The sequence below is a fragment of the Puccinia triticina genome, chromosome 15A (assembly GCF_026914185.1).
Source record: "Puccinia triticina chromosome 15A, complete sequence".
NCBI classification, from domain to species: Eukaryota; Fungi; Basidiomycota; class Pucciniomycetes; order Pucciniales; family Pucciniaceae; genus Puccinia; species Puccinia triticina.
In genome coordinates, this window is record NC_070572.1 from 41936 (window position 1) to 68957 (window position 27022).

Here is a 27022-nt window from a genome sequence, read left to right on the forward strand (position 1 = left end):
ACGCTGCTAACTTTGTTCAGTATGTAAGCAGCTGGTTGCCAAATTTGCTCCGCTTGGCTTTGAGAAGACAAGAGCCAGATTTTCAAAAACAAACGGCACATCAGTCTACATCAGTATGATTTATCTAGTGTGCTTTACCACCGAACTTAATGGCTCTTTGCACTGTGGAGGGTCGTCCTGCTGAGGTTTGCCGCACCACATGCTATTTAATGGCTGAAAGTGACTTACGCAAATGCAACGCTGGCAGACGAAGAAGACCTTGTATTAAGTTTGCCTTTTGCACCACAGCAATGTGGTGATCCGGTTCACTTGATGAACAAGACAGGATTGAGCGAAATCATAAACGAAGCAAGACAATATAAGAAAGGCATTGCGCAGTCGACAGGCATGTAGTGATAAATGTGAGAAACGATGATTGCTCAGAAACGACCAACCTGGATATCCCTTACTAACATGATTACAAACAAACAAACAAACAAACAAGAGTAGAGGAGAGTAAAAAAGAGGAGGAAGATGGGCAAGGAGAAGAAACAGCCAGCCATACAACGCGCAGAAGTTTCCAGGCATCAAGTTCACATACACATACGTGTTTTCCACAATGAAAGAACACGTTTTTTTGTTGCTTTGGTCTTTTATCAAAGAGAAAATAGGCAATAGAGACGCGGGAGGGATTTGATTGTGATTGGGGGACGGAATAGAGCGGGTATCATTCTTCATCTTCGCATTCGGCGTCGATCTCCATCTCATCATCGACCTGCCTGATCGATGTTGATCCGTCCTTGGTGCTTCCCTCAACTTCTTCTTCCTCGCCCTCCTCCTCCTCTTCCTCACCATCATCGTCCTCGCCCTCCGCCTCCTCTTCAGCTCCCTCAGCCTCGACACGCCCCTCGACACGGGGTGCGGGGCCGTTGCCGTTCAAAAGCGGCTGAGAGGTCGGCGGATGAGGGTGTAGGCTGGGAAGGACGGCGGCCGAGGCTGGGTTTGAGCGAGCATGCTCGGACGGGTGTCGGTGGTGATGATGGTGGTGGTGGACATGTGGGGATGGATAGCGGCTGTGATGATGGTGAGCGGAGACAGGCATCGAGCGAGCACCAAGTTGGTGTTGTTGTTGGAAATGGTTGTTCGGTGCGGTGGGACTGTCGGAGGCCGAAGAGAATCGGGCGCTGGCCGCCGGGTCGGCAGAGATCGGCGCAAGCTGATGGGCGTTGGTGGTAGTCATCCTGGAATTATTATGGGATGGGACCTGAGTTTGGGCAGGTAGGTTCTGAGGATATTGACTGTGAGGGATCGGTGGAGGTGGTCCGTGGTGAGAATTGGTGTTATTAACATTCGAATTCAGCAATCCGGTGATCCCGTTGATTGGGACCGGTTCCGTTGACCTGTTAAAGCTTCGATTGGGTACTTGTCCGTGATTATTCGCGGCTTGCGGAGGATCGTTGTAGGCCCTACTAGGAGGCGGGATGCTCTGAGGATGATATCCATTATGAGGCGATGGGATCGAAGGTGCCGGGGTCGGATTTAAGGCAGACAGTGGAGCATTGCAGGTAGATGGTTGAGCTTCAGGAGGGACGATTATGCCCTTTGCCTTGAATGCACTTGCGCTGACCGTTGCCAACGCCTCGTAGAGCACACTACGAGCCGGAGAGAAGCGAAGGGGATGATAAGCGAACGCATGTTATTTTGTTTTTGTTGGGCAGGGTTCAAGAGCACTCACGCTCGCTCGATCCGCAAGCGTGACACGTTCTTCTTGGATTGCAGGATTTTTAGCTGAATGTTTTGGTTTTCCTGGATGGAGGATCATTGGGTGTCAGGACTAGGTTTGCCGGATGGACTTGATTGCTCCTCTTGCGTGGGTTGAGAAGGATGGGTTTGATCGGTTGAATGGTCCGAACAAGACGACTCACCCGTTCGATCTCCCGTATCTTAGCCCGTAGCTCGTGACACTTGGTACCGTAACGTTGTTCATCGGCGATCGAGGGTAGCGGGTTAGAGTAGGCTTTCGATTTTGGCATTCCGACTGTGGTGAGGAGATGGAATAAGGAAGGGCTCGAGAGGGAAGTAAGCGAAGAGCGAGTTGAGATTGGATGGAGATGGATGGGAGGAGAGATGGTTCCGGGGAGGTTCGATGGCGATGGTGGTGGTCTTTGGACTTCGGCCCTGGCCACCGGCATACATAACATCACATAACACGCTAGCAGCTGACGTGATGTGATGTGGGCACAACCTTGGCCCTTCGGAAACATTTCAAACAGAAAGATTGATTGAAACTGTTTATTCCAAGAAATCTGGCCCATTGAATACACCTCTGATCGAAAGATACAACTCGTAATCAACCCCACATGGTGAGAATCGTCTGATTGAGGATAGAAGGGCCAGAACAACTGTCGAGGTTTCATCATCTCCAGAGACATGCCAGGGAGAGGAAAGATAATTAACAGGTCTTATCCAACGACTCAGTCCTCTTTCAAACATCCCCATGTCGCTCCACCTTTTTCAAAACAGAGATATGATATAATAAGATCATAAGAGCACCCAATCGCGTCCTACTCTAGTTGAAAGGCATCAATAGGCATGAATCCCAAGAGCTTTCAGAGACGATCACTGGCACATACCAAATAACAGCCACAGTATTGAAAACAGCCAGTCACGAGAGAAGCAGACAACTCATTCAGCAATCACAAACAATCCCAGCCATAACAGGATTCCTAGAAAAATTTCAATCAAACCCAAAAAGAAATCCAGGCCATCGCTCCCAAGCTATTATATGAACCTCTTTTCAGGAGGGGGGGAGGGGGGACTTCAGTCTGCTGAGCAGGCTTCCTTAACCTGATTCCGCATGGGTCGATTTAAGGTAAATAATCAAATCCAAAACGTACATAAGTGTTAAATTTAGGAGTCTCTGTTCGATCAGCAGGTCGGATGATGTTTTAGTAGAACCATGCTGATACAGAAAAACTGCTAGCCAAGCTCAAACGTGAACACCTGGCAAGAGCAGTAGATTTCAAGGAATGAATATAACCAAGAGCATATTGTTCTCATAACATAACACGATTGTCCTTCGGAATCTCCCGGCTCGCGTGCACAGACGAAGATCGTAAAAAAAAACCCCCGGCGGAAGAATCAAGTCATGGGGGAAGTATAGCGGAGTTTCCATTGAATGACCCTTCAACAGATGTTGCCAGCATGCTGCTCTCTTCGATACATCCATCAGTCACGTTCTGTCAAAGCAGGTCAAAGCCCGCCCATCCTATCTCAACAAATATGTTTATGAGACTCGTAGCGTGTCGGGCTTATTGTTCAAACTGACATGAAATGATTGGACTCTCAAGTCTTGAGATGGGGATAAAAGAAAACATCCCCAAGCTAGAAAACAGGGTACACATATGAAAAACCCAAATTTGAACTGCTCTGGGTTCCTTTCCCAGTCGGGTTTGAACCAAACAAGACAGGCGGATAGCCGGAATTCCGTTCGACGAGGATTGCAAACAGAGTGACTTACCATCGTACCTTCTCCTCCGTCCACTCGGCCCATGCTCTGCCTCCATATTTCCTGTAGACTATGCCCGAAAGAATCGACGTCGCAAGAGCACCAGGGAAGAAGCTCTGCTCACTGCCAAGACTAACTAGCTTCGAAGATCACGTTCGGCGTTATCATAAAGAAAGACAGAACAATATTCAGGAGTTTACTTCGCCAAGGAAGTCAAGTAAAGCTGAGTCTTTTTTTGCCAATGAAGATGATCGGAAACCGGCGGTCCGATTGTTTCAATTGAGTGAGGAATTTGAGCCGATAAACTGACCTGATCAGCGACTTGAAGATTCAATTTATCTCTTTTCAAAGAACGGGAAATTATGTAAAAGACGGGTGGTACCTAGTCGCGAACATTGACTGATTTATTTGCGGGTACTCCAGGGTACTCTTCACTCATCTCAGCTCGAGACCCAGCAGGACTGAGCATGGTGGGAGTACTGTAAGGATTTCAAGGAGATGAAGGAGATAACATTCCATGCCTTTCAATTCATTATGTATTTCCAAAGTTTACGTAATAAATAACTTCAACAGAGAAAAGTGTAAACTTTCGATAAGTTTCGGTAGGTGAGAGTCAAGCCATCACTTTTTCCCCTCTGAAGTCTGACCTTTTTCGCATAACTCTTTCTTTCCTTTTGTAACCTTATTTCTGGGCTGTAAACTTGGACAGTGGTCTGAATTGGTTCGCCGGAGTTTCAGGGGCGCTCCTCCGGCTGCCGAGTCTGGCCGACTCCAAACTCTGACTGGCTTGTATGTATCTTGGACTTTCAGCAGCCCGGAAGGAGCGAATCCATCTGAAGGAACACGCCAAAAAACCCAATGGGATTGGGACAAACTTGTCCGTCCACTCGAAAACACAAACATACCCACGCTAAGAAACCTCATCACATGTTCAGCTGCCAAGGAAAGAGGTTGAACAGAAGCCAATTATTTTACATAAATAATAAACAGCACGGCGCCCATTACGTAACACCCGTGGATCAACAAATAGTTGAGAAACGTGAGGGATGTCATGGTAACAGTCGTCTTACTGCATGGACTTGAGTCTGCCTCATTCACACCGATCGCGTTGTGTCAGTGTGGATTCACCATCTGCCTTATCTTTCTCACTCAACAATGTCAAGAGTGTTGATGAAACGAATATCTGTACATGTCTGTGCAATACAACGCTGCGAATGGGATCGCAGCGAGAGAAACGCCCACTCAGACTTTGTTTTTAGAATGACGACATTGTGGGGTGTGGATTGCCCCATTGGGGTTTTCTTGTGGGGAGCGTGAAATGTTCAATCGGAAAAAATATCTCACGAGTCGGATGGAGTTTAGGAAGGGGGATGCCGAGGATACATACTCAGGCACAAGAAGGGCTCTCTTGCCCTGTGGGAAAGGGAGCTAATTCAGACTGGAAAACTGAAGAGAATGTATAGTAATGCCATGGCCGGAGAAAAACCAGCGGCTCTAGACCCGGTACAAAACAAATCATTGGTAATAGCTTCTGCTGGCCCAACGGAATGGCTGTGCCCCTCGGACGGGGGTCTTCTGCGGACACACACTCTCAACAGCTCCTGAAATTTTGAATCGGTTGGCGGACGCGATGATGATCTTTTTGGCAGAGATCACAGTCGGACCACCCTAACTTGACGAAGTCCCAAATTCAGAGTGGGGACGCCATCCCACAGGGATACTCTAAAATTAGGATTTGATCCATCTAGCAAGGTCCCACATATGTACTATTGGTGATAAGCGAATCACATCTGTTGCAGGACCTCACACGGTCACCCATAAGTGCTTGTAGTTCAGGTCATCTCAATACCAGGACAAGCGACACGATACTCGTGCTGATGTGGTGCGAGATGATCAGACATGTGGAGATTTGGAAACAAGGTTACTAGACAGACGGACTACAGCTGCTTCAAAAATGAGTAGAAGAGGAACAAGCGAGGCCTAGAACAAGGGCCTGGAGTGGGTCGATCAGTCGACATACAACACGGTCGGGATCCGTCGTCAGGACACGAATCTCGACAAGATAAATGATCCAGTAATGTGGGCGTAAAACTCAAATGAAACAAGACGGAAGACAAACAAATAAACAATCGGAAGGGGGAGAGAACAGCGTGGGACGACTTGTACAATCAGAAATAGGCAGAGGTCGCTGACACGTAGGTGGGGGATTGCGAGGGGACATCAGAGACGATTATAAAGAAAGAAATCTCGAACATGGGATAACAGGTATATAATAGATAGACGCACAATGTGGCTATCAAGAGAGGAGAGGGTTAAGAGTGATCGTTAATAACAATAAGGAAGAGTGAAAGGAGACCAATGGTAGCCGATGTCCGGTTAGGCAAAGACGGCGGAGACCGCGGCGGCAATGGCAAGGCCAGCCAGGCAAGACTGTTGGCTGAAGCCAGAGACGGAGGACGCAGCATTAGCAGGGGCGTTGCTAGCAGCGTTGTTCGGGGTGGTGGGGACCGGGGTGGTGGAGGAGGGGGTGGTGGAGGGGGGGACGAAGGGGGAAGGGCCCTTGGTGGTGTTAGTCGAGCCAGCGGCGGCAGAGGTCGTGTTGGGCGTGGTGGCTGGCGTAGTGGCGTTGGGCTGGGCACCTCCCGGGGTGTTGCCGCCCTTGGGCGGGGGGTTCGCAGGGGTGGTCGAAGTCGATCCACCCGGAGTACCACTGCCGGTTGAGCTAAAGGAAGACATAAATTAGTTGCTCTGTACGTTGGGTTGTTGTGGGGGGAGCTAAAAGAAATACTAACTTGGGTGGGCCTGAGGGGTTGGGGGATGGGGTTCCACCAGCACCAGCACCAGCACCGCCACCACCACCGTTCAAGCATTTGCTGTCACTGCTGGCCTGTAGAGGTGAAAAGTGGGTTAATGTTTAGATCTACAAGTAAGCAGAAGCAGGGCGGCTGGCTTACCTGGACGGTGATAGCCTGGGTGTAGTTGATGACTCCCTTGGAATCACGAATCTGGAGGGTAGTCGCGGTACCGCCGGGCAAGTTAGTGACCCAGGTGAAGCTCGTACCGGATTGGGAGCCCAATTCGGCAAGAGGGGTTGCGCCGGGTTGACCAGCAGGGAGGGCCTGGCAGAGAAAAGATTGTGGTAGGACGATCAGCGCGCAGCCCGGTCTACCTCGGGCCGATCAGGAAGGAAGACTTACTGAGAGCGTGTACGGAGGAACACCGCCGCCGAAGGTCAACTGCGTGGGCAGACATTGGACAACCGACTTCGGAAGAGCAAGGAGCAGGGTGTCAGTCGGGCCTTGGGTGGAGGGTTGAGAGGAAGACAGAGAGGACACAAGCCTACCATAGGGGTGTTGATGGTTGGTCCATCTTGTGCGAGGACGAGGTGGAGCGAGCCCAAGAGGATGGTCAATTGAGGATGCATGCTGAGTGAGACGAGAAGATTTATAAATGACAATTAGTATCGGATATATGATGTTCCAGTGGTTTAGGATGGATGTATTGGAGGAATACAGATGGTTATGAGGGGGATGGGAGGGAGGGAGGGAGGAGGAGGCGAGCGAAGGCGATGGAAGTCGGGTGGAGCAGGGGGAGGCGGGGCTTATGTAATCATCGGCATGTCCAAGCGGCTGTGTGAAAATCCACCTGCAACGACAGTCTGTGCTCACTTCCTACCAGACATCTCAATAGGGAACTGTTTCTAGCGACCAGAGATACCCTGCTAAGTATATGTACCCTCGGGCAGTTAATCCGATCTTGACAAGCTGGAGAAGCTGCAAACCCTTGGGCACGGATGCGCTGGACTTGTGCTTGTTGAAGTGGAAAAACATGAATGGCAAAAAACGGAAGGACGGTTACATACCTTTTCTTGCGGGCTCTGCTATAGTGCTTGTGAACTCTTATCGGTACAGTTGATGATGGCAGAATAATGGTCGAGTTTGAAGCCAATGGGATGGGGGAAGCTGCGGTGGCGGGATGGGGTATTTGTATGGAGCTGGGCAGTAGGATCGAAGGAAATCGAAGGTTCGGCTGCTGCTTCGAGCGATGATAAACTATTCCCAAGGTGTCCGGATCCTTCACAACGTATGAGGGGGAATCGAAGGGGACTTCGCTCAAACTGTGATCACTCCGGCGAATTCAAGAGCACACACACACAGAATTGCCCCCCGGGGAGGATCAACAGTGTGAAACGTGTGAAGTTTGGTGGATACAGAAACAGCTTCGTGTCATAACCAGAAGCCACCCTAGTTCTCAGCGAAGAAATACAAGGGAAATGTAAGGGTTCACACTGGATACACTTCAGCTCCCCTCAAACAGTTTGATCAGGTGTAAATGCCTTCAGACTGGCAAGCTGGGAGGGACACGGAATTAAACCCTGGCGGAATGGTTTTTTTTCTTCTTTTCTCTTTGAAAAAATATAAATGCAGAAGCTGGCATGATGTAAAGCTGACTGTGCTTGAAGCCTCTTTCAGGTAATCAGAGCCCAAGTGGTCTTCAATTGACCCTTCCTGCGCACTATAAATAGTGAGCACTGATTGCGCAGCTCCAATATATCTGAGCAACTCATTCTGAGGCAGTTCCATCGGTGATTTAAGCAGTCCCATTGCTAGCATGCCAAAAGGACTAGTTGTCACGAAGCTGGATGATCTGGTCTCCAGTCCAAACATGTCACTTGGCTCTTTGCACGAAACTCTCAAAGAGATGCACCGCCTGGCGCCTTTGATTGGAATGGGCACCAACCAGAGGAAATTCCCATTCAACTTTGCAGTTTGAGTTCATGTGAACACTGGACTCAAGTGTCAGCATTTTTTTCAATTTGAAAGTAGACTCAGATTGTTGAAGGTAAATGAACCTGATTAACAACGTGAGAAAAAGCAGCAGCTGGCAGATTGGATTGGGAAAAAAGAGGGAGGAGGAGGAAAAAGCTGAAAAGTCCAATTAAAATGAAACCCATGGCACATATGTAAAATACATGAATCATGAACTGATTCACATTGAACTTGCTTCTATCCTGACCTCCATACATACTGCTGTTTCTGAAATTTTGGGCTTGCTTTGTCTCTACATGGAGATTAGTATTTAAGTAATTTTTGAACCACTTGCAATTCAAGCTGGTTGGGAAGAATTAGCCTGAGGAAACAACTCTGCTGATAGGCTGTTTGTTCTTTTTGAAATGTTCCAAGTTATATTTTCCTTCTTTATCAATTTTCTTCAAGGAATAATGGCCATCAACAGATAGTTTATCTCCCAAAGATTTAATCATAATGTCCCAGTATTCCTCATCTGTTTCAAAAAAACATTGTGGATGAAATGTTCTGTACCAATATTCAAGTAAAGCAAGTGAAACCCAAATCACTGCCAAGTATCCTGTGGGATCATTCAAGTAGTTTTCTATCAAGTAGGCTTGTACTTCTCCAAAGTCATTGTATTCAAACTTCTCTTTTTCTGTTTCTACATCTCCAATTATTGGAAAGCTGTCTCCTGCTTTCCCAAGTAGAATATTTTTGAACCATGTGTGGAAAGAATTCAATGCATCTTCAGCCACCCTTATGGATCTTGACTCTTGTTGGGAAATGAGGTCCATGTGGCATATTTTCAAATGTATGTCAAGCATATCAATCTTGGATTGAAAGCGATGAGACCGACAAGGTTTATTATTGTGTGAATTTAAAATTTTGACTCTATATTTGGCAAGATTGCCCTTGGATTTAGCTCTGTATTTATACATCTTGGCTGAAAGATCTTGAACTTTTACTGTTTTCCAAGCATCAAACTCAACTGTTTCAACTTTCATCAACTCCCCAAGTGGTTCCATTGTTGGGGTAAACCCTCTTGTATAAAACTTGTTTGGCTTCATTGTGATGGGAAGTTTGCTTACATTGGGCTTTTTCAACTTGATGTTCCCTTGATAAGATGTTTTGATTATCCCAATCTGATCTTTAGAAATTTTAATTCCTGAATGAACGTATTTGTATGCAATACAGATTAGATTTATTTCTGGGCTGCACCACTCCTGGTAATCTACAACATGTCTCCAAAGGTCTGGTTTGAAAGCCTTGAGCCATGATATAATGATCAATATGGAAGCCTCAAAGGAATATTGGTCAGGTTTGGTCCTTGAGAGCTGTTGAATAAGTATCTTTTGAGTTGTTCCAAACTCTTCTCCTGCATTCAATCTTTTATCTTTTTCAAGTATCCCAAAAATAGGATAGCTACTTGTTGGCTTGAATGCTTCATTAAACAACCAATCCAATAGCTGTGTGTTTGAATCTGAGTTATTTGGGTCTGAACCAGCTGGCATGTAGTCTTTTGCTACAGCTGTATTGATGAGAATCAGCCACTTGAAGATGTAGTTGAAGTTATCAATCATGTAGTAAGGGCTTCTGAATCTCCCCTTCCTTTCACTCTCAAATTGGATAAAGCAATCTTCAGATTTTGGAAGATGACATTTGAAAGCTGGAGAATCCTGTATCTTATATTTTTTGAAGCACTTATTAAATCTTGGCATGTTTTTGCCTGTTCTATTCATGAATATCCCAAATGTGTTTGTATGTACTTTTAAAAACTCTTCATCAATTATTCCATCAGGCACAGAGTTGAGGTTGCAATAAAGAAAAGACTTATGTTGAATTATGTTGAGTTCTTTCATTTTTCTGCTCCAATTCTCCCTTTGTTTTGCAAGAACAATGTCATGTTCAGGTTCCACATTTGCATTTTTCTGGCCGGTTTCAAGACAATTTGGAAGTTCCTCTGGATCATCTGACTTCTTTTGTTCTTTTGTAAAATTCTCATGCTGATTGTAAATTTGGAGATGAGAAGCAGAATCAAATTCATCTTCATTTTCTGAATCATCTGTAATTTGAATTTTTTCTTGCTCCAAGAAGCCTACAACTTGTGGAGAATTGTCAGACTTATTTTGCAGATTGGAGTTTTCCCAGGTCTCAAGGGTATACAGAGGCCCCTGATCTGGATGGACTGAATCATCTACATGGTTTGTTGGCATGAGTTCATTTGGATCAGAAAGGTTGAGAGATTCGGAAAAAAGACTTTCTGAAGCATTTGGAGCCTTGATAGAAGTGTGTTTTGGTTGACAGAAGTTCAAGTTCTGGGCATGTATGATTTTTTCAGAATCAATTCCCAAAATTCCATCTGCCTGGGTTTCATGACGATTTATAGCCTTTTCCTGGTCTCCAATTGGGATAATTTCATTTGGATCCAAAGAGTTGAGATATGAAAAAAAACCAAAGTTTGTCAGAATTTCTACAGCATGTGGAGCATTGATGTCAGAGCTCCCTTTTTCACATTGGTTTGGTGGATGTGCATTAGTTTGTCCAATATTTTTGTACTGTGTTGTAGACCCAAAGTCATTATTCACTGCACATGGTAAAGTAGAAATCTCCCCTGGATAATATGTTCCAGGTATTCCAAAAGAATCTGGAGTTTGGTAGCTGTCCAGATGATTCAGTTGTCCTCTATGAATGGGTATTTCAATCCCTATAAATGACAGGTTTTATTTAATATTTATTCGAGTATTTTACATTGTCAGAAGAACGTGATTCCTAACCTTGCAAGTGGTCAAGATGAAATATGTCACTGTCATGGCTAACTTGACACTTACAATCACCTGATTCCACCAAGCCAGATTTGCAGTTATATTCTGGAATCTCTCTCCTAGGCCTTTTTTCCTGATTATGAATGGAGGAACCTCCAGGGTCAACTGATAAATAAAGCAAATAATTAGCACTATTAGATATGTTGTACTGCAGTCTTCATTTTAGACTTGCCTTGCTTGGATGGAACTGTCCATGAATCTGGTGGCTGCAACACATATTGACTCTCCAGTGGACGCTTGCAGTTCCTTCCAGTGCCCATTTCCCAGGAACCTTGAGATTCAGTGCAAATGGTTTCTAGAATTCTGCTTGTGCTAGGTTTAGAACCCAGATTCTGGAGCTTGGGGATTCCTCCTGGCAAGAAGATTGGCCAAGTCCACACTGATATTAAATTTGGGTTAAAAAATACGCCCCAGAAACCAAGATACTTCATGAAATATTGAAGCATCTTTCTTCAATGTTAAACAATATAGTAGCTTAGCTGGTCTTGGTAGAAGTCTGGCTTTCCAGAAGAGCGTTTGAGAAAGCGTTTTACAATGAGGGCCAACAAATCCACTTGTTTGAGGTGATTGTTTTGCGCATTCAAGTCCTTATTAATCAAGCAGTTGTAATCCCCCAGTCAAATGTTTGATATGTGTCAGGTATTAATAACATACACAGGATGGCTGTCAATTTGTTACAGTGTTTCTGAGGCATATTTGGTGTGTTGTGTGTGATGGACAAAGAGACCTTACATAATTAGTTTCCTTTTAGGGTTCTCAAAGTTGGGTGACATAAAATCACAGCATCATAGACTCTTTCAATAAATGTCAAATTTTTTATTTGAAATTTTGTATAATGTGATCTACTATCATGTCTCTACCCCTCAAAAATTGGTCTATATCAGTTTTTAAACAGCAAACTTGCACTCATGAAGATTGAAATTTGTATGTTTTCAACTTTGAGACCCCTATTTGTTTCTAATTTTACCAACCTACCTTCAAGTTCCGGTGAAACTTTCATATTGGTTCAACCGGGGTGGAAATCTAATGCAAGGGGGTAAGCAGAGCTTGGAGGGGAAATGTAAATACATATCACAGAAATGACACATTGCAAAGGTTCTCTTCAGCTGTCCTCCTGAAATAAACTCAGGGAGTTACACTGAGAATTAAGTATGCCACAATCTCTGAGAAAGCTTAAGGTGGCTACACTAAAACTTCTTTGTCCCAATTTCAGGAGAAGATAATATGGTGTAGATGTGGGCAATTTATCTGATATGATTTGAGAGATGTGGCAAAAGGGATTTAAGGGGCCCCTGTCCATAATCTAATAATACAGAATCTTCCAGATCTGGATTTTCAATATCTTCAATGAAGAATATGATCATGAATGATGATCAGTCTTTATAAATTGATTAAGTAGTGCAAGCATGGGGGGAAAAGAACGCAGGAAGGTAAAAAGAAGGCCCCCTTTTATATGCAAAAACTAGTCTGAGAATGTTATGGTCAGGTCTGTGCCACAGACCTACCAATAGTGACAGGTTTCAATTTGGAAATGAATCCAAGCTTAATTAAACTGCACTAGTTGTTACTAGACAAGATACACACACCAGGGGGGAAAGTGTGGCACTCCCTGGAGAGTGCCAGACCGTATGTTCCTTTGGGAAGACTGTCTGATGTCAAATGTGTGAGCATGTGGGATTTAGGCTTCAAATATGTTGACCTTATGTTCAACTCGGGATGATCTTTGATCCACTCCATGGTGAACATGTTGGTAATTGAGTTGAGGGTACCCCCACTTGATGCCTGGTACACCCTGGTATTCTACACTTAGTGGTGTGTTTCAGGAATCAATTTGAGACCCCCTCCACTCAATGAATGGGTTGTAAAGTCATTGAGTGGAGATTCCCTCCACTTGATGACTGTTGGACAACCATTGATTGGAGGTTGTGTCCACTCAATGACCATATCTAAATTACCAGCCACCAAGTGGAGACATCCTCCACTCGATGACTGGTTTTTAATGTCATTGAGTGGAGGGATTCTCCACTTGAGGACTGGTGTGTATACTGGCTGTTGAGTGGGGGGGGTTCCATACTCGGTGACTGGTTCTACTGGCCATTGAGTGGAGACACCCTCCACTTGATCACAGTTCACTAGGCTGGGAAAATCCCAGAGCAGTGACCAGTACTGCATGTTGGTCATTGAGCCGGGCCTCTCCCAGCTTTAAGGACTGTATGTACTGTACTCAGCGCGGGGAAAGTCCCGGCTTGATGGACAGTATGTACTGTCCATCCTGCTGCACTTTTCCAAGCTGAGTGGCCAGTGTAGGCTGCCTACCGCGCTCGGAAAGGCTGACTAGATGACCAGCATTTGCTGGTCATTGGGCTAGGGCTTCTCGCTGGATGACCAGCATCTACTGGTCATCGGATTTGAGCTCGGAGAGGCTGCAGATCGATGACCAGGGCATGATGCCTGTCAAGCGCGGCCTCTCTGAACTCGATGGCCAGTTTGTGTTGGCCATCCAGTCGGAGAAGCCCTGGTCCAATGACCAGCACCTATTGGTCATTGTTCTGGGCCTGTCTGAGCTTGGTGAGCAGTCTGTACTGGATGACTTCCCGCCAATCTGGAAACCCAGATTTTCCCAGATTTCGCAGGGAAATCTAGGCAGATCTAGGATTTGGGAAGATCGAGCCCAGATTTCGCAGGGAAATCTAGGCAGATCTAGGATTTGGGAAGATCGAGCCCAGATTTCCCCGCAAAATCTGGAAAAATCTGGGTTCCCAGATTGACAGGAAGTCCTCCACTGTCCACCAACCTCGGAAAAGCCAAGCTGAATGAACAGTATTTAGTGTACTGTTCATTGAGTTGGGGCTTTCCCAGCTCAATGACCAGCAAACAAAGGTCATCGAGCCCGTGTACATAAACAAGCAACTTGCCAATGTCCACCCTGATGTTCGGCCAAACATGACAGTGGACATAGCAACAAAAAAAAAAACACTCCCCGGGGACACCCGGGGATACAGAGCTGATCCCTGTTGCCCTGCTGCCACCGTAGTTGACTTGTGCCCAGATTGAAACTCCTGGAACACAAGCTTTTTTGGTGATTTGCTACACATATGAACACCATTTTTGCCACTACAAAATGATGATGATTTTGATTGTTCTGGATACAGTAGGTCAAAAGAGCATCATTCTTATCTTACACCTGGTGCTAATAATTACCATGTGATAAGAGCAATCAACCCCATTTTGTTGCACAATGGCCACGGAAATAATGGTAGGTGTGATGAAGGTATGCTACCTGGAGGAAAAAATCGCCCAAAACAGTCATGCAAAAGGTGTGAAGATGATCAATCTACAAGACAAACGGTATGACCCTGCATGCTGAGATGTGTGTGGACATTTCAGAGTTGACTTTTCACCTCAGAGTTCAGTCCAGCTATTGAAATCTTTCTCCTGCTGGTTCCAGGATCATCAAAATATTGATGCATCTATTGATATCCACCAATCTGCCCCCTTCCCTCTGTGAAGCTTAATAATTTTAACCTCTAGCTGCTGCATTTTTCAGTCAGATGGAGGTCAAGTGAAGGAAAATTGTGCAATGTGTATTCACATACAAAAGGTGCATGGACCCAAATGAACAGCTGACCGTATGACAAACTTTAGCCTGCATAAGTGGACCATCACTTGGTAAACATCGTTGGTGAAAAGGCCTCTTTGATTGTTCACATTTCATATTACAGGGAGGAAAGACAGGTTACAGAGGGTTTCCCAGCTTTGACACTGTGTGATACTCAAAAAAGAGAAATTTAATTTTAGATAACTTTCCTCCCAATTGATGAAGGGAACAGGCATGGCAGAAATATCCCACAAGGATTAATCTACCAGTTAACTGAGTCTTTGCGGTTGCTATAATTTACAGCTATCTTTCATTATGTGATTTTATGTGGGTTTTGATTGAAAAAAATCAGCCCTGAAAAATCTTCCTTCTCACTTGGTCAAGGATATCTTTGAGCATCAGGATAGTTACATTCTTGGCAAAACATGTTGTGAATTGAAGCTCACATCCTGGATTTTTTTGATATGAACCAAACAGAAAATTTCAACTAAGATATTTCCATGTGTTGGAATTGAGTTACAGATCATCTCTGTTGGGAAGAAAATTGAACAAAGAGTTGCGACTCACATCTAACTCACATCAGACCATTTGCCTGACAGAATTACGGCCTGGCACTCTCCAGAGAGTTCCACACTTTCCCCCCTGGTGACAGGTTGATGCTATCAATCTCAATGGATGTGATTGTGTACCCACCACTTTTACTCATTTGGTTTTATCTCACATCCAAAAGACCACATAAACTGACATGGAGAGAAACACAAGCATCAAGCAGAGTTGGAATGTTTTGTTGAGGTGAGGTAGGTTCTATGATATCCAGATGAGCATCTTTATCAAAGAGATGTACTGTAGGTGCCTTGAATTGGAATGCATACCAGCAGTTTGATTCCTTATTCAACTTTGTGGTTCATGTGAACACAGGACTTGGAGATGGCACTTTGCACCTAGGTACCCATGGAAGGTGTTGTGCGCTGCTCAGTTCATAGATGAATGGCTTTGAGATTTAATCCTATCAAGTTTACTGGTAATTTGGAGGACTTAATCTGGATGACCAAGCATGTACCTGCTTGAAATTCTACTAAAACTGAATAACTGCACCCCCACCTAGCATCTGCTAACAGGCACCTTCAAGAACAGACAGGTAGCTAACAACAGTTACTATGTGCCATTAGGGTTGACAATTGGGCCGGGTGTCCAACAGGCCGCCAAAACCCGGCCGGGTTTGGGCCGGGTGCGGACAGTGCTTTTATGGAAATATTGAGCTTTGGTCCAGCCTGTTAAAGTTGCTAAACGGCGCGGGTCGGCGCGGGCTGCCCATTGGGCGCCCGTGGGCTTTGCCTTGCTCATCTGGTGCGGCCAGAAGCTCAGATGATAAGTGTGCCATCCCAGAATCCAAGACCCAGTCACAGGACCTGTGAGAAAATCTCCCTTTGCATTTACTGAGTTGAACAAGGTTAAAAAAATCCATAGGAAACCCTGTGAAAATCTAATCTTCATGAACTATGTGCCCTTCACCTTGGCAACTTGGTGTACAGACAGCAGCCAATCCAACACACCGGGTGCCAAATTAGACCTCTACCTTGAGGAGAGGAATGTCGGCATAACCAGTGATGAACAGTTTTGATCTCCTCAGCTGGTGGAAGATCAATGCCTCCCGCTTTCCGGCCTTTTCAAAGCTTGCCAAGGCAATCTTGATGGCCCCGGCGACCTCTGTGGCATCAGAATCGGCCTTTTCCACTGGGGGGCGTGTCTTGGACGACTACCGAAGCCGCCTGAGCAAAAAAACCACCAAAGCACTCTTATGCACTCAAGACTGGATTAAGAAGTAGCCTATTTTCTTCTTTCTTGACTACTTTATTTTACATTCTTCCTATACCTTTTTGCTTGTAGCTGCCCTAGTTGCATAGTACATGTCTTTGAATTGTAAAAATACATGTCTCCTCCTCCAAAACTACATTTTTTGAGGGTCTTTCTACCTGGCCTGTGGGCTGCCCGCGGGCAGCCTGCCATGGCCCGCTGGCCATTTGGCCCAACGGGGCGCCGCTGGACAGCCCGTGTCCGTCTCATTGCGGACACGGGTTTGGGCCAGACAGCAAAATCTGAGGTTTTAGCCCGGCCCGGCCTGTCCAATTAAGTCGCGGGCTGAGGCGGGCTAGCCCGTGGGCGGCCCGAACCCGCCCAATTGTCAACCCTATGTGCCATCCCTAAAGTCTTGAATAAAGTTTCAGAAATTTGGCTATTTGTTTATTTTAAAAAAATCAGGCAGGAAAGGAGGAATGCACTAGAAGAATGTGGGGACAAGAAGAAGTTGGAAGGTGTGGGCAGGATAGGAAAAGAGAAAAGAAGAAAGCCAAATAGTGAAGGTTGTTTTAATCCCACACAAAATATAACATGTATGATAAAATAAGTTTCATCATCATGGAATTGATTCTATACTGAAAACCATCATGCTACTGTTTGGGAAATGTGGTGCTTTCTTTAACTCAACAGAAAACTTATGATGCAAGAAATTTTGTAGCAATTTGAAATTAAAACTTTTCAAGAGGAATTAACACAGGAAACAATATATTTCCGCTTTTTCTTTTTAAGATATCTTGAGATGTAGTTACCTTCATTATCAATTCTTCTCAAGGAATAGCGACCATCAACAGATAATTTGGCCCCCAAAGATTCAATCATAATATTCCAGTATTCCTCATCTGTTTCAAAAAAACATCTAGCATGGAATGTTTTGTACCAATATTCAAGTAGAGCAAGTGATACCCAAATAACTGCTGAGCATCCTACTGGATCACTGAAGTAGCTTTCTATCAAGTACACTTGAACCTCTCCAAAGTCTCTGTATTCAAACTGGTCTTTCTCAGTTTCTACATCTCCAATGATTGGGAAGCTTTTTCCTCCTTCTCCAAGTAGGATATATTTGAACCATCTGATGAAAGAATCCAAGGCATTCTCAGCCACTCTGATGGATCGTGACTCTTGTTGGGAAATGAGTTCCAAGTGGCATATTTTCAAGTGTCTATCAAGCATATCAATCCTGGCCTGTAAGCACACCGGTGGGACAGTTTTATCATTGTCTGAATTTGTAATTTTGACTCTATATTTGGAAAGATTACACTGAGATTTGGATTTGTATTCATACATCTTAGCCGAGAGACCTTGGACTTTTATAGCTCTCCAAGTTTCAAAATCATTTGTTTCAACTGTCATAAAATCCATCAGTGGTTCAATTTTTGTGGTCCCCCCTCTTGTATAAAACTTGCCTGGCTTCATTGTTATGGGAAGTTTGCTCAAATTTGGCTTTTTCAACTTGATTGCCTCTTGATCAATTGTTTCAATTATTTCTTTATTTTCTGTAGAGATCCTGATTCCTGCATGAATTGCTTTGTATAAAATCAAAATCATATTTATCTCTGGGGAACACCACTCCTGGTAATTCACAAGGTATTTCCAAATATCTGGTTTATAATCCTTGAGCCATGCAATCATGATCAAGACTGAAGCCTCAAAGGAATATTGTTGAGGTTTCATACGTGAGAGCTGTTGCATCAATATCTTTTGAGTTTTTCCAAACTCTTCTCCTGGTTTGAACTCTTTATCTTTTTCAAGGATTCCAAAAACAGGGTAGCTATTTTTGGGCTTGAATGCTTCATTGAACAACCAATCTAAAAGTTGTGTGTTTGAATCTAAGTTATTTGGGTCTGATCCAGCTGGCATGAATTCTTTTGCTACAGCAGTATTGATTAGAATTGTCCACTTGATAATATTTTTAAAGTTATTAATCATGTAGTAGGGGGTTCTGAAAGAACCCTTCTTTTCACTCTCAATTTGAATAAAGAAAACTTCATATTTTGGCATATGAAATTTGAAAGCCAGAGAATCCCGTATCTTATATTTTTTCAAACAGTTGTGAAAACGTGGGATTTTTTTGGCTGTGTTGTTCATGTATATTCCAAATTTGTTCAGATGCCCTTTCAGAAACTTTTCATCAATTGTTCCATCAGGCACAGAAGTGAGGCTCCAGGAAATAAAAGACTTGTATTGAGCTATGTCAAGTGCTTTTAATTTCCTGCTCCAATTATCACGTTGGTTTGCAAGAACTACAACATCATTTTCAAGTTCCGCATTTAAATACTCAAGTTCCACATTTGCATTTTCTTGAATCTCAAGAGAGTTTAAAATTCCCTCTGGATCAATTAAGTTATTCTCCTGGTTTCTCATCAAATTTTGAGTTTGGTGGAAAAAGTTGAGATGGGAAGAAGAATCTGGATGCTCTAAATCATCTTGAATGACAATTTTTTCTGGCTCCAAAGAGGCCGGTTCATTCACAAAACTGTCAGGCACACTTTCCTGATTGATTTTTTCCCAGATCTCAAGATTATATGGGGGTCCCTGATCTGGACAAGACAAGTTATCTGCATGGTTTATTGGCATGATTTCATTTTGATCAGGAAGGTTGAGATATGAAGAAAAAACACTTTTTGGAGTATCTGGAACCTTGATAGCAGATTGTTCTGGTTCACAAAACTTGAGGTTTTGATCATCTATGGACTCAAATTCTAAATTTACATTTGCCGGTGTTGCATAATGATTTACAGTCTTTTCCTGGTCTCCAATTGGGATCAGTTCATTTGGATCCAAAGAGTTGAGATATGAGAAAAAATCAAAGTCTGTCAGACTTTCTGCAGAATGTGGATCATTGATGGAGTTCCCTGTTTCCCAGGGGTGTGGGGGATGTTCATTAGTGTGTCCCATGTGGTTGTGCTGGGTTGTAGCTCCTAATTCATCAACCAATGAACATGGTAAAGTGGAAATGTCCCTTTGCCAAGTTTCAGGTATTCCGACAAGTTCTGGAGTTTGGTAGCTCTCCAGATGATTTAGTTTTCCTCCACAATTTGGAATACCAATTCCTAAGATGACACTTTTTATTTATATGAGTATTTGACATTAAAAAAGGAATTTGATTATCTAACCTTGCAAAGGAACATGCTGGAACATGTCACTGTAGCTGGGCCCAAACAGATGATCTCCTGATGAGACCAAGTTAGATTTACAGCTATCTTTTAGGATCTCTCTTCTGGGCTTTTTCTCCTGGTTGGAGGAACCTCCAAGGCCAATTGATAAAGAAAGCAAATTAGCACAGGTGAAGATATTGCATTGCAGTCTTCTTGTGAGACTCACCCTGCCCGTCTGGAATGGTCCATGAATCTAGCTCCTGCCGCGTATACTGGCTCTCCAGTGGACGATTGCAATTATTCCCAGTACCACCGTCCCAGGACCCCTGCAATCCAGTGAAAATTTTGTCTGGTAGTCTGCTTGCGCTAGGGTTGCCATAACCTACATGGTGGAGCTCGAGGCTTCCTTGTGCCAGTGGCCACGAGCCCGGTCGAGCCCACACTGATATCAAACTTGGGTTGAAAACCACACCCCAGAAAGAATGATACTTCATTAAGGATTCGTGCATCTCTCTGGAATGTTAAAAAATGATAATAGCTCGGCTGGTCGTGGTATAAGTCTGGCTTTCCAGCCGAGTGTTCAAGAAAGTACAGTTCTCATCGGGCCACCTATTCGAGGCGACTTTTCGCAAATTCAGGTTTTTATTCAGGTTTTTATTCAGCAAACTGTTTAATGTACTGTGCAACTTGTGTCTGGTATTCATACCATACACGGGATGGTTGCCGGTTATGATGGTGTTTCTGAGGCATGTTTAGCGCATTCCTGAAGCGCGGGCGGCTTCCTGTGGAGATCTGCGGCCCCCAGAATCGATTTACACGCTGAAAAGCTATATTCACCTCTTTGGGCAAATACCAACATCTGCGAGTGTCCCAGCTTTGACAGGAAGTCATCTAGTCTTTACGTAAGTATTTCGCTTTGTTTCTAATTCCACCAACTCCCTCCCTCTCGGTGAAACTAATATGTAGATTGGGTCGGCCAGAGGGAGTGACATACCTCTGTCCCCCTACAGAATCCTGGTTCCCGCCTCAGGAAATTGCAGTTGTGTTTGGGCCAGCAAAGCAGAGTCCAAATCTAAGCGTAGGTAACTGCTAGGTGAATGTCTGATCATGCCGGAACCCTTCTAGGTTCGGCTGGCTTTGAGTGTGCGGGAGATAAGACCAGTATATGGACTTTCTGGGATTGATCAAAACATCTTTCTGTTCGACTCCGGACTTACCAGTATCCGGTTTCCGACTTCTCCTTCCTAATGGCAACACTGGGTAGGTAGGTTACCAGTAAAGGTAACATACCGATATTGTGTTGATTTTTGGCAGTAAAGAAAGCGCGCTAACGATAGGCGATTTTTCTCACGTTTTTATTTTGGCGCCGGCGCGTGATTTTCTTGCGGGAAGAAGTCCATTTGCAGTATATTTAGTTAGTGCTACGCCGTCGCCTACGGTACCCAAAATTAAGAAAATATGAAAAGATTAGTTGCTCTCTTAGGGCTATTTGAAAGTGGTCTCCAAAATTGAATCATAACTGCATAAACATGAATTCACAATTGGCTTTGGGCTGGGATTATGTGAACATGTACTTGCCAAAGTCAGTCATGATTTTATGTTCATGCAGTTATAATTACAATTTTAAAGACTTGAAATCATAAAATCATAGAATCATAGCAGTTGTGCTGGTGATAATTGTTTTATGTACCATTCTAGTATTATATTTGATCTGTTTTGAGTGCTTGGGTGTTTTTTGATTTAATTTTTATGCAAGTCAACTTTGAAGACCCCTGTTATCAATTAAGGTCTTCAAAGTTGAAATCATAAAATCATAACACTTTCAAATGATGATTTTATATGTACCATTTTAGAAATGTTGCTCTAATTTGAGTGTTTAGGTGTACATATTTTTTTCACCTCAGAATTTTATGATTTTATGCAAGTCAACTTTGAACACCCTAAATGGCAAGGGAGCCTGTTGTTATGTACTGATAGCAGTAACAATGGTCCACCGTAATGGGAATAGTTACAATGAAAATTATGCTCAACAATGCAGCATATTGTACTACCTACCTGGTGTTGCTAATGGGACTAAAGAGTATTAGCTGCTACTCCAGGTTAGATTGGGTGTTTTATGGGTTGTGTCTGCCTGGCTCTTTTCAACTGAGACTATATGTAAGGGTTCAAGGGTGTTTGCATTCAGTTCTTGCAGTCAACCAGTTTTCATTTCCATGAATGCAGCAATTTTTGGGTGGAAAAGAAAACTGAGATGATGAAAGTGGAATGTCCCTCATGAATATTGATTAGCAGCTGGTGAAGTAGCAACATTGAAATAGATGATGTAAAATTCAGAGGGCCACTGAATCCAATCAACCTCCACTAGCAAAGTGATAATAGGTAAATGAAGGCCAAGGATCACATGAGACCATTTGAAATCCCAGAAAGCTCAAGGAGAGTTTGCTGATTACAGTCGTATATCTTTTGTTATCTCGACTGTAGCGCAAGACCCTAATAGCTTCGATGTTAGAGAATTGTGATTTTTAAAAAGATCACATTTGTTGTTGTTTTTAATTTCTCTCGCCGGACATCAGCGGACATCCTGGCCGGAGTGTGATGGAAGTTCTCAGGATTTTCCGTTGAGATTATGTAAGCTGTGTGAGCTGATTAAGGTTTGCCGGTGCACGATTTGAAATTGGGGTGATGACTCCCAGGCCCCGCTGGCCCAGTCCGGTCCATCCCCCGGCCAGTTCGGGGGCCAGCCCAGTTCCGCCCCCTCCGACCTCCCCCCCCCCCCCTCTTCAGCCTCAGCCGACAACCACCACGACCAAACCCAAGCCAGCAGCAAACCATGTCGAGCGATGTATCCCGGAGACAAGCACCCCCGCAACAACAGAGTCTGTCCATCCCCACACAAACCCCCGCATGCGCTCGCACATACTGACCCCTTCCATCTCTAGCATTCGGCTGCCAAACCTACCACGCCCCCACCCCCAACCAGGTCATCGAGGCGTTCTCGACGGCCACCCTGGAATGGGACCCCCACTGCTTCGACTCGCAGAAGAACATCGACATCTATCTCCAGTCGCTCGACGTCGCCCAGCCGATCCACGTCTGGAAGAACGTGGTCGCCTCGAGTGCCAAGCTGTCCACCCAGTTCATCCCTGACTGGTGGAACAGCACCCAGTCCGTCTCGCTCCAGATCGTCATCACCCCCTCCGACCTGCCCCTCTGGGCCGGCCTCGGCCCCGGCCCGATCTTCTTCGCCCACTTCAACGGCTCCATCCCCGCTGGCGCACCCACCTCGGCCCACGACGGGAAACAGCTCGGCGGGCCAAGTATCGAGTACATCACCGACCTCTTCCATCGCTCCCACCATGCACTCAGCGGCGGCAAGCTCGGCGCGGCCATCTTCTTGCCCCTCCTCGCCGTGGCCGTCGCCATCTCGACCTACATCTTCATCTCCAGACGCAGGAGCGGCCAGGCCAGCAAGCGCTGGAGCGAGTACGTCGACAAGCGCATGTCCGTCATGGGCTCCCAGACCTGGGACAGCCCTGCGCTCGGCTCGGGCCCCTTGCCCTCAATTCGTGGCATCCCCGGTAGCAGGGTAGCCTCCATGTACCGTCACTCAGCCTCGCTTCCCCAGCGAGACTCGATGGTCAATACCCCTCACGCCCGCCTAAGTACATTTAGCCTTAACCGCCCAGTCTCCTCAGTCAGACCGCCCACCCATCACTCCCGTAACATCTCCCTGGCTGGCAGCGCCGCGAGGGTCTCCTTCGTCGACCGCCAATCCGGCATCTCCTTCCCCCGCCCCGGCTCCGAACTGGTCCCCAACTCCTTTGAGCCTCCCGTCGCGCCCTTCAGACCTACTCACCAAACCACCTCGAGCATGAGTAGAAGCGTCAGCAACCTGCGCTTCGAACTCGACGCCCATCCGGCTGCCGACCATGTACGTCCTATCTCTCCCCCCTCCCTTAAATCAAGAATGTGGTCTAACCTTCTTCAAACAGTCGCCCTCCGCTAAATCCAGGGCCCTCAAAGTGGACACAGAGATCCTCTCCCATCGGGCCTCCAGTGCCGGCTCATCCGCACGCACCGACCCGGTCACGGCCTCCGGTATGCGACGTCTCGACGGCGCCTCCGCCCTCAGCCCAGACGAGGCCCTGCGCCAGTACACCCTCTTCCGTGGACGCGACGACGAGCGAGCATCGACTCCTGGTAGTGGGTCACCTAAGTGATCAGACTTCCCCCCGCCGTGCACTCACGAACACTCCATATCCATTCCCTCCATGACGAACAAAAAACTTTCTGGGCCTCATCTGCTTCCTCCGTCTCCGCTATTTTTTCTACTCTCCCCTTCCATAACACCGATTGTCTGCTCTTCCTTACCTGTCTTCCAAGCACATGGAGGGGAAGAGAGCCGGTCACGACTCTGACAGTCTCATCTTTTCTGGTGATCCCTATGGATCTTCTCTCGTTGGATTCCCCCTTTTTGGATTTAAATCTTTTTCTGGGTTACGATCACTCTCGACATCTCAAAATATCTGCAACTTTTGGATACTTGGGTCAGATCACTCGGGTCGATTGTCGGCTCTGCTTGACATCCACCTGTCTGCGCTGCTTGTTTTTCTCGCCGCTTGGCACGATCATACGTCTCCTCTTCCTATCTCTTTCATGACTCTCGATACGTCCATTCTCTCTATCTCTCTCTCTCTTCTGCCCGTCTCCCATACCCAGCCCGCTGTCTTTCTCCTGTCACATTACCATTAATCTCTCTCTCGCTCTTCCTTGAATATATATATACACATCTATCTTGTTCTTTCGTCACCATACTTTTGGGATCGCCTTCTTCCCAGTCCTTCGTTTGTTGTTGTGTGGACAAATCACTCAATACCACCTGTTTAAATTTTTCTCCTTTTTGTGTGGATCTCTCGAGTCATTATCAGATGTTTTTGGAGTCCATTACATCATCTTGAATCATCAAACATTGTGGTACAGATGCATCATAACCTGCCACAAATTCACTCAAGTGGGTTTTTCTTCTGAATCTGTCGGAAACGGGGTGGTAAGAGTGGTGGAAATTTCTGCTTGGGCAAAAGAAAATGAGAGCATGTGATAAGATGTGACAAGCTTGCTGTAATTGCAGATTTCTGACAAGGATAGAATGTGTCTCTGAGAAGCTCAAGATAAGAACAAGTGGGCAGAATTAGGGAGGAACAGAGGAAGGAAGCAGAATAAGCTAAAAGTAGTTCAAGCTCAATAAATGTGATTAACTCAAAACCGTCAAGACTGAAGATACATCAAGGCTACATTTCCTTCTCTCCTGGCCCAGCCTTTCAAAACTCCAAAAAGCTCAGGAGAATTATTTAGCCAACTAGGGATCTTTGATATATCATTGCTGATAGCCATATGTTTGCCATTCTCCCAATAACAAAGGTATGTACAACATTCCATTACTTTTGATTGCCTTTGTCAAGGAATAGTGACCACCAACATATAAGTTTGGTGGTTGGAAGATGCAACCCTCTGCAACCACAGTGGCAGTATCTCTTAATTTTAGGGCCTGTACCATACGAAATCTGTTTTTCCCGTGCGAGGAAAACAGCTTTATTTTTTTCAATATTCTGTTTATCAAGCTATAAAAACAGCTCTGCATAAACGTGTACCATAACCACAAGTTCCTTCACCAAGTTCCTTGCTGCAAGAATCTTCTCCGCTTGGACTATGTATGTACATACATACATAACACATATATTATGCAGTCTGAGGCCAATGGGGTTCCTCAACATCAGGCCGATAAACACATATCGGTCCACAACGGAAGGCAGGAGGGCCAAACCTCTCCTTCCTCTCAGACCAATCGAGCTGTGACGGTCAGAGAGGAAGAGGCAGACAAGTCTGTCCTGACCAATAAACGGACCTCTCCGTCCGAGGGCAAAACGGACCGCTCCGTCCAAGGGGAAAGGGAGACAAACCCCCACCCCCAGACACATTGTATCGGTCCAAGGGGAAAACACCCCTTCTTCCTCTTGAGCCGATCTAGTCAAATCGGGTGGAGAGGAAGAAGGGGTGGTTTTGAGTGATATGAAGGAATTAGATTGTTCCGTCCAAGGGAGAAGAGGAGACAGATCCTCTCAGACCAATACCTATACATTGTATTGGTCCAAGGGGAACACTCCAGAGTCCACTACTTCCTCTCGGACCGATCAAGTTATATCAGGTGGAAGGAGGGGAGGATTCCTCTCGGACCTATATGATAGATGGTCCTGGAAGGTGGAAGACAGAGCTCCTCTCAAACCAATACTTTGTATTGGTGGCAGGACTATCCGGGATGAGAGTGTTGTATCGTCCGAGAGGTGGGACAGGCGGGCGCAGCGAGTGTGGAAATTGCTTGAGAAAACAGGGTCAGACCTGTTTCTGGAAATTGGCAATTTCTGAAGGAAATTGATTACTGGATCCCCCCAAAAACGGGTGCTATGGTACACGTTTTTGAGGGGAAACTGTTTTCTGTAAGAAAAGCAGATTTCCGGCCGAAAAACTGCTTTTTGAGTTGCTATGGTACAGGCCCTTGTTCTGGTTTGAAAAAGATGTTTTAGATAAACAGTTTTGTGCAAATATACAAAGGTAGAGCAAATAAGACCCCCATATATACATACTTTGAAGTTTGTTTCTTCTCCCCAAAGATGTCTGGCAATGGATGAGGTGCAATATTCCACATTAATCATTTCAGTTTTCTCAACCAACAAATTGGCCTGAAATGCAAAATTTCCACAGGAAGCCGGCTGGCAGATGTTGGTAATTCAGGATTCCAACAGACAAGAATGTTTTGATGAATCCTGGAAAGGAGCTGGTCAAATGTAGACCCCTGAAACAACGTTGTAACAGCTGCGCTGCTTGTAGCGCAGCGAAGCGATTGGCGCAGCGGTTATTTGTGCCGCTGCGTTAAACGCTGCGCGCAGCGGCCAGACCGCTGCGCTAACCGCTCTTTGTTTTCCTGAAAAAAAAAGATAATTTTAGCGCGCTAAAAAAGCGGTCACGTAGCGCTGAACCGCTGCGCTTCAGAGGTAGCGCAGCGGTTTACAAAAGGAGAAAGAAAATGGTTTAAATCATGTCACATAAAAGAGGTTTAACATGCAATTAAATTCCACTATCCGCAAATTTAGCGGATAGCGCAGCGGATTTCCGCTTCTGCTGCGCTATCGCTAATTGCCCTGGGTGGGTAGCGGTCAACCGCTGCGCGTAGCGAGTAGCGCAGCGGTTTTTTCAACAGCTTCCGCTGCATGCCTCTGGGACCGTGGGACGTAGCGGTGTGACCGCTGCGCTGCGCTAAATGACAGCTTTTTTTAGCGCAGCGCAGCGTTTACAACGTTGCCTGAAACCTCACTTAGTTA

General features: G+C 45.4%; 3 protein-coding genes across 3 annotated transcripts; 1 reads left to right on the forward strand and 2 right to left on the reverse strand.

Moving 5' to 3' along the window:
- Positions 1-706: 706 nt before the first annotated feature.
- Positions 707-2012, reverse strand: PtA15_15A8 (uncharacterized protein; the record flags this gene model as incomplete). The annotated part of the gene is made up of 5 exons (XM_053163745.1): positions 707-754; positions 881-994; positions 1076-1631; positions 1715-1785; positions 1905-2012. 5 exons carry the CDS (start codon positions 2010-2012, stop codon positions 707-709), a joined length of 897 nt encoding a protein of 298 aa, XP_053027174.1.
- Positions 2013-5863: 3851 nt separating this feature from the next.
- On the reverse strand, positions 5864-6911 carry PtA15_15A9 (uncharacterized protein; the record flags this gene model as incomplete). Its single annotated transcript, XM_053163756.1, has 5 exons — positions 5864-6209; positions 6280-6374; positions 6442-6606; positions 6685-6750; positions 6831-6911. The coding sequence occupies 5 exons, from the start codon at positions 6909-6911 to the stop codon at positions 5864-5866; spliced, it is 753 nt and encodes a 250-aa protein (XP_053027175.1).
- Positions 6912-22479: 15568 nt separating this feature from the next.
- Positions 22480-23869, forward strand: PtA15_15A10 (uncharacterized protein; the record flags this gene model as incomplete). Its single annotated transcript, XM_053163283.1, has 3 exons — positions 22480-22525; positions 22589-23580; positions 23642-23869. 3 exons carry the CDS (start codon positions 22480-22482, stop codon positions 23867-23869), a joined length of 1266 nt encoding a protein of 421 aa, XP_053027176.1.
- Positions 23870-27022: the final 3153 nt, after the last annotated feature.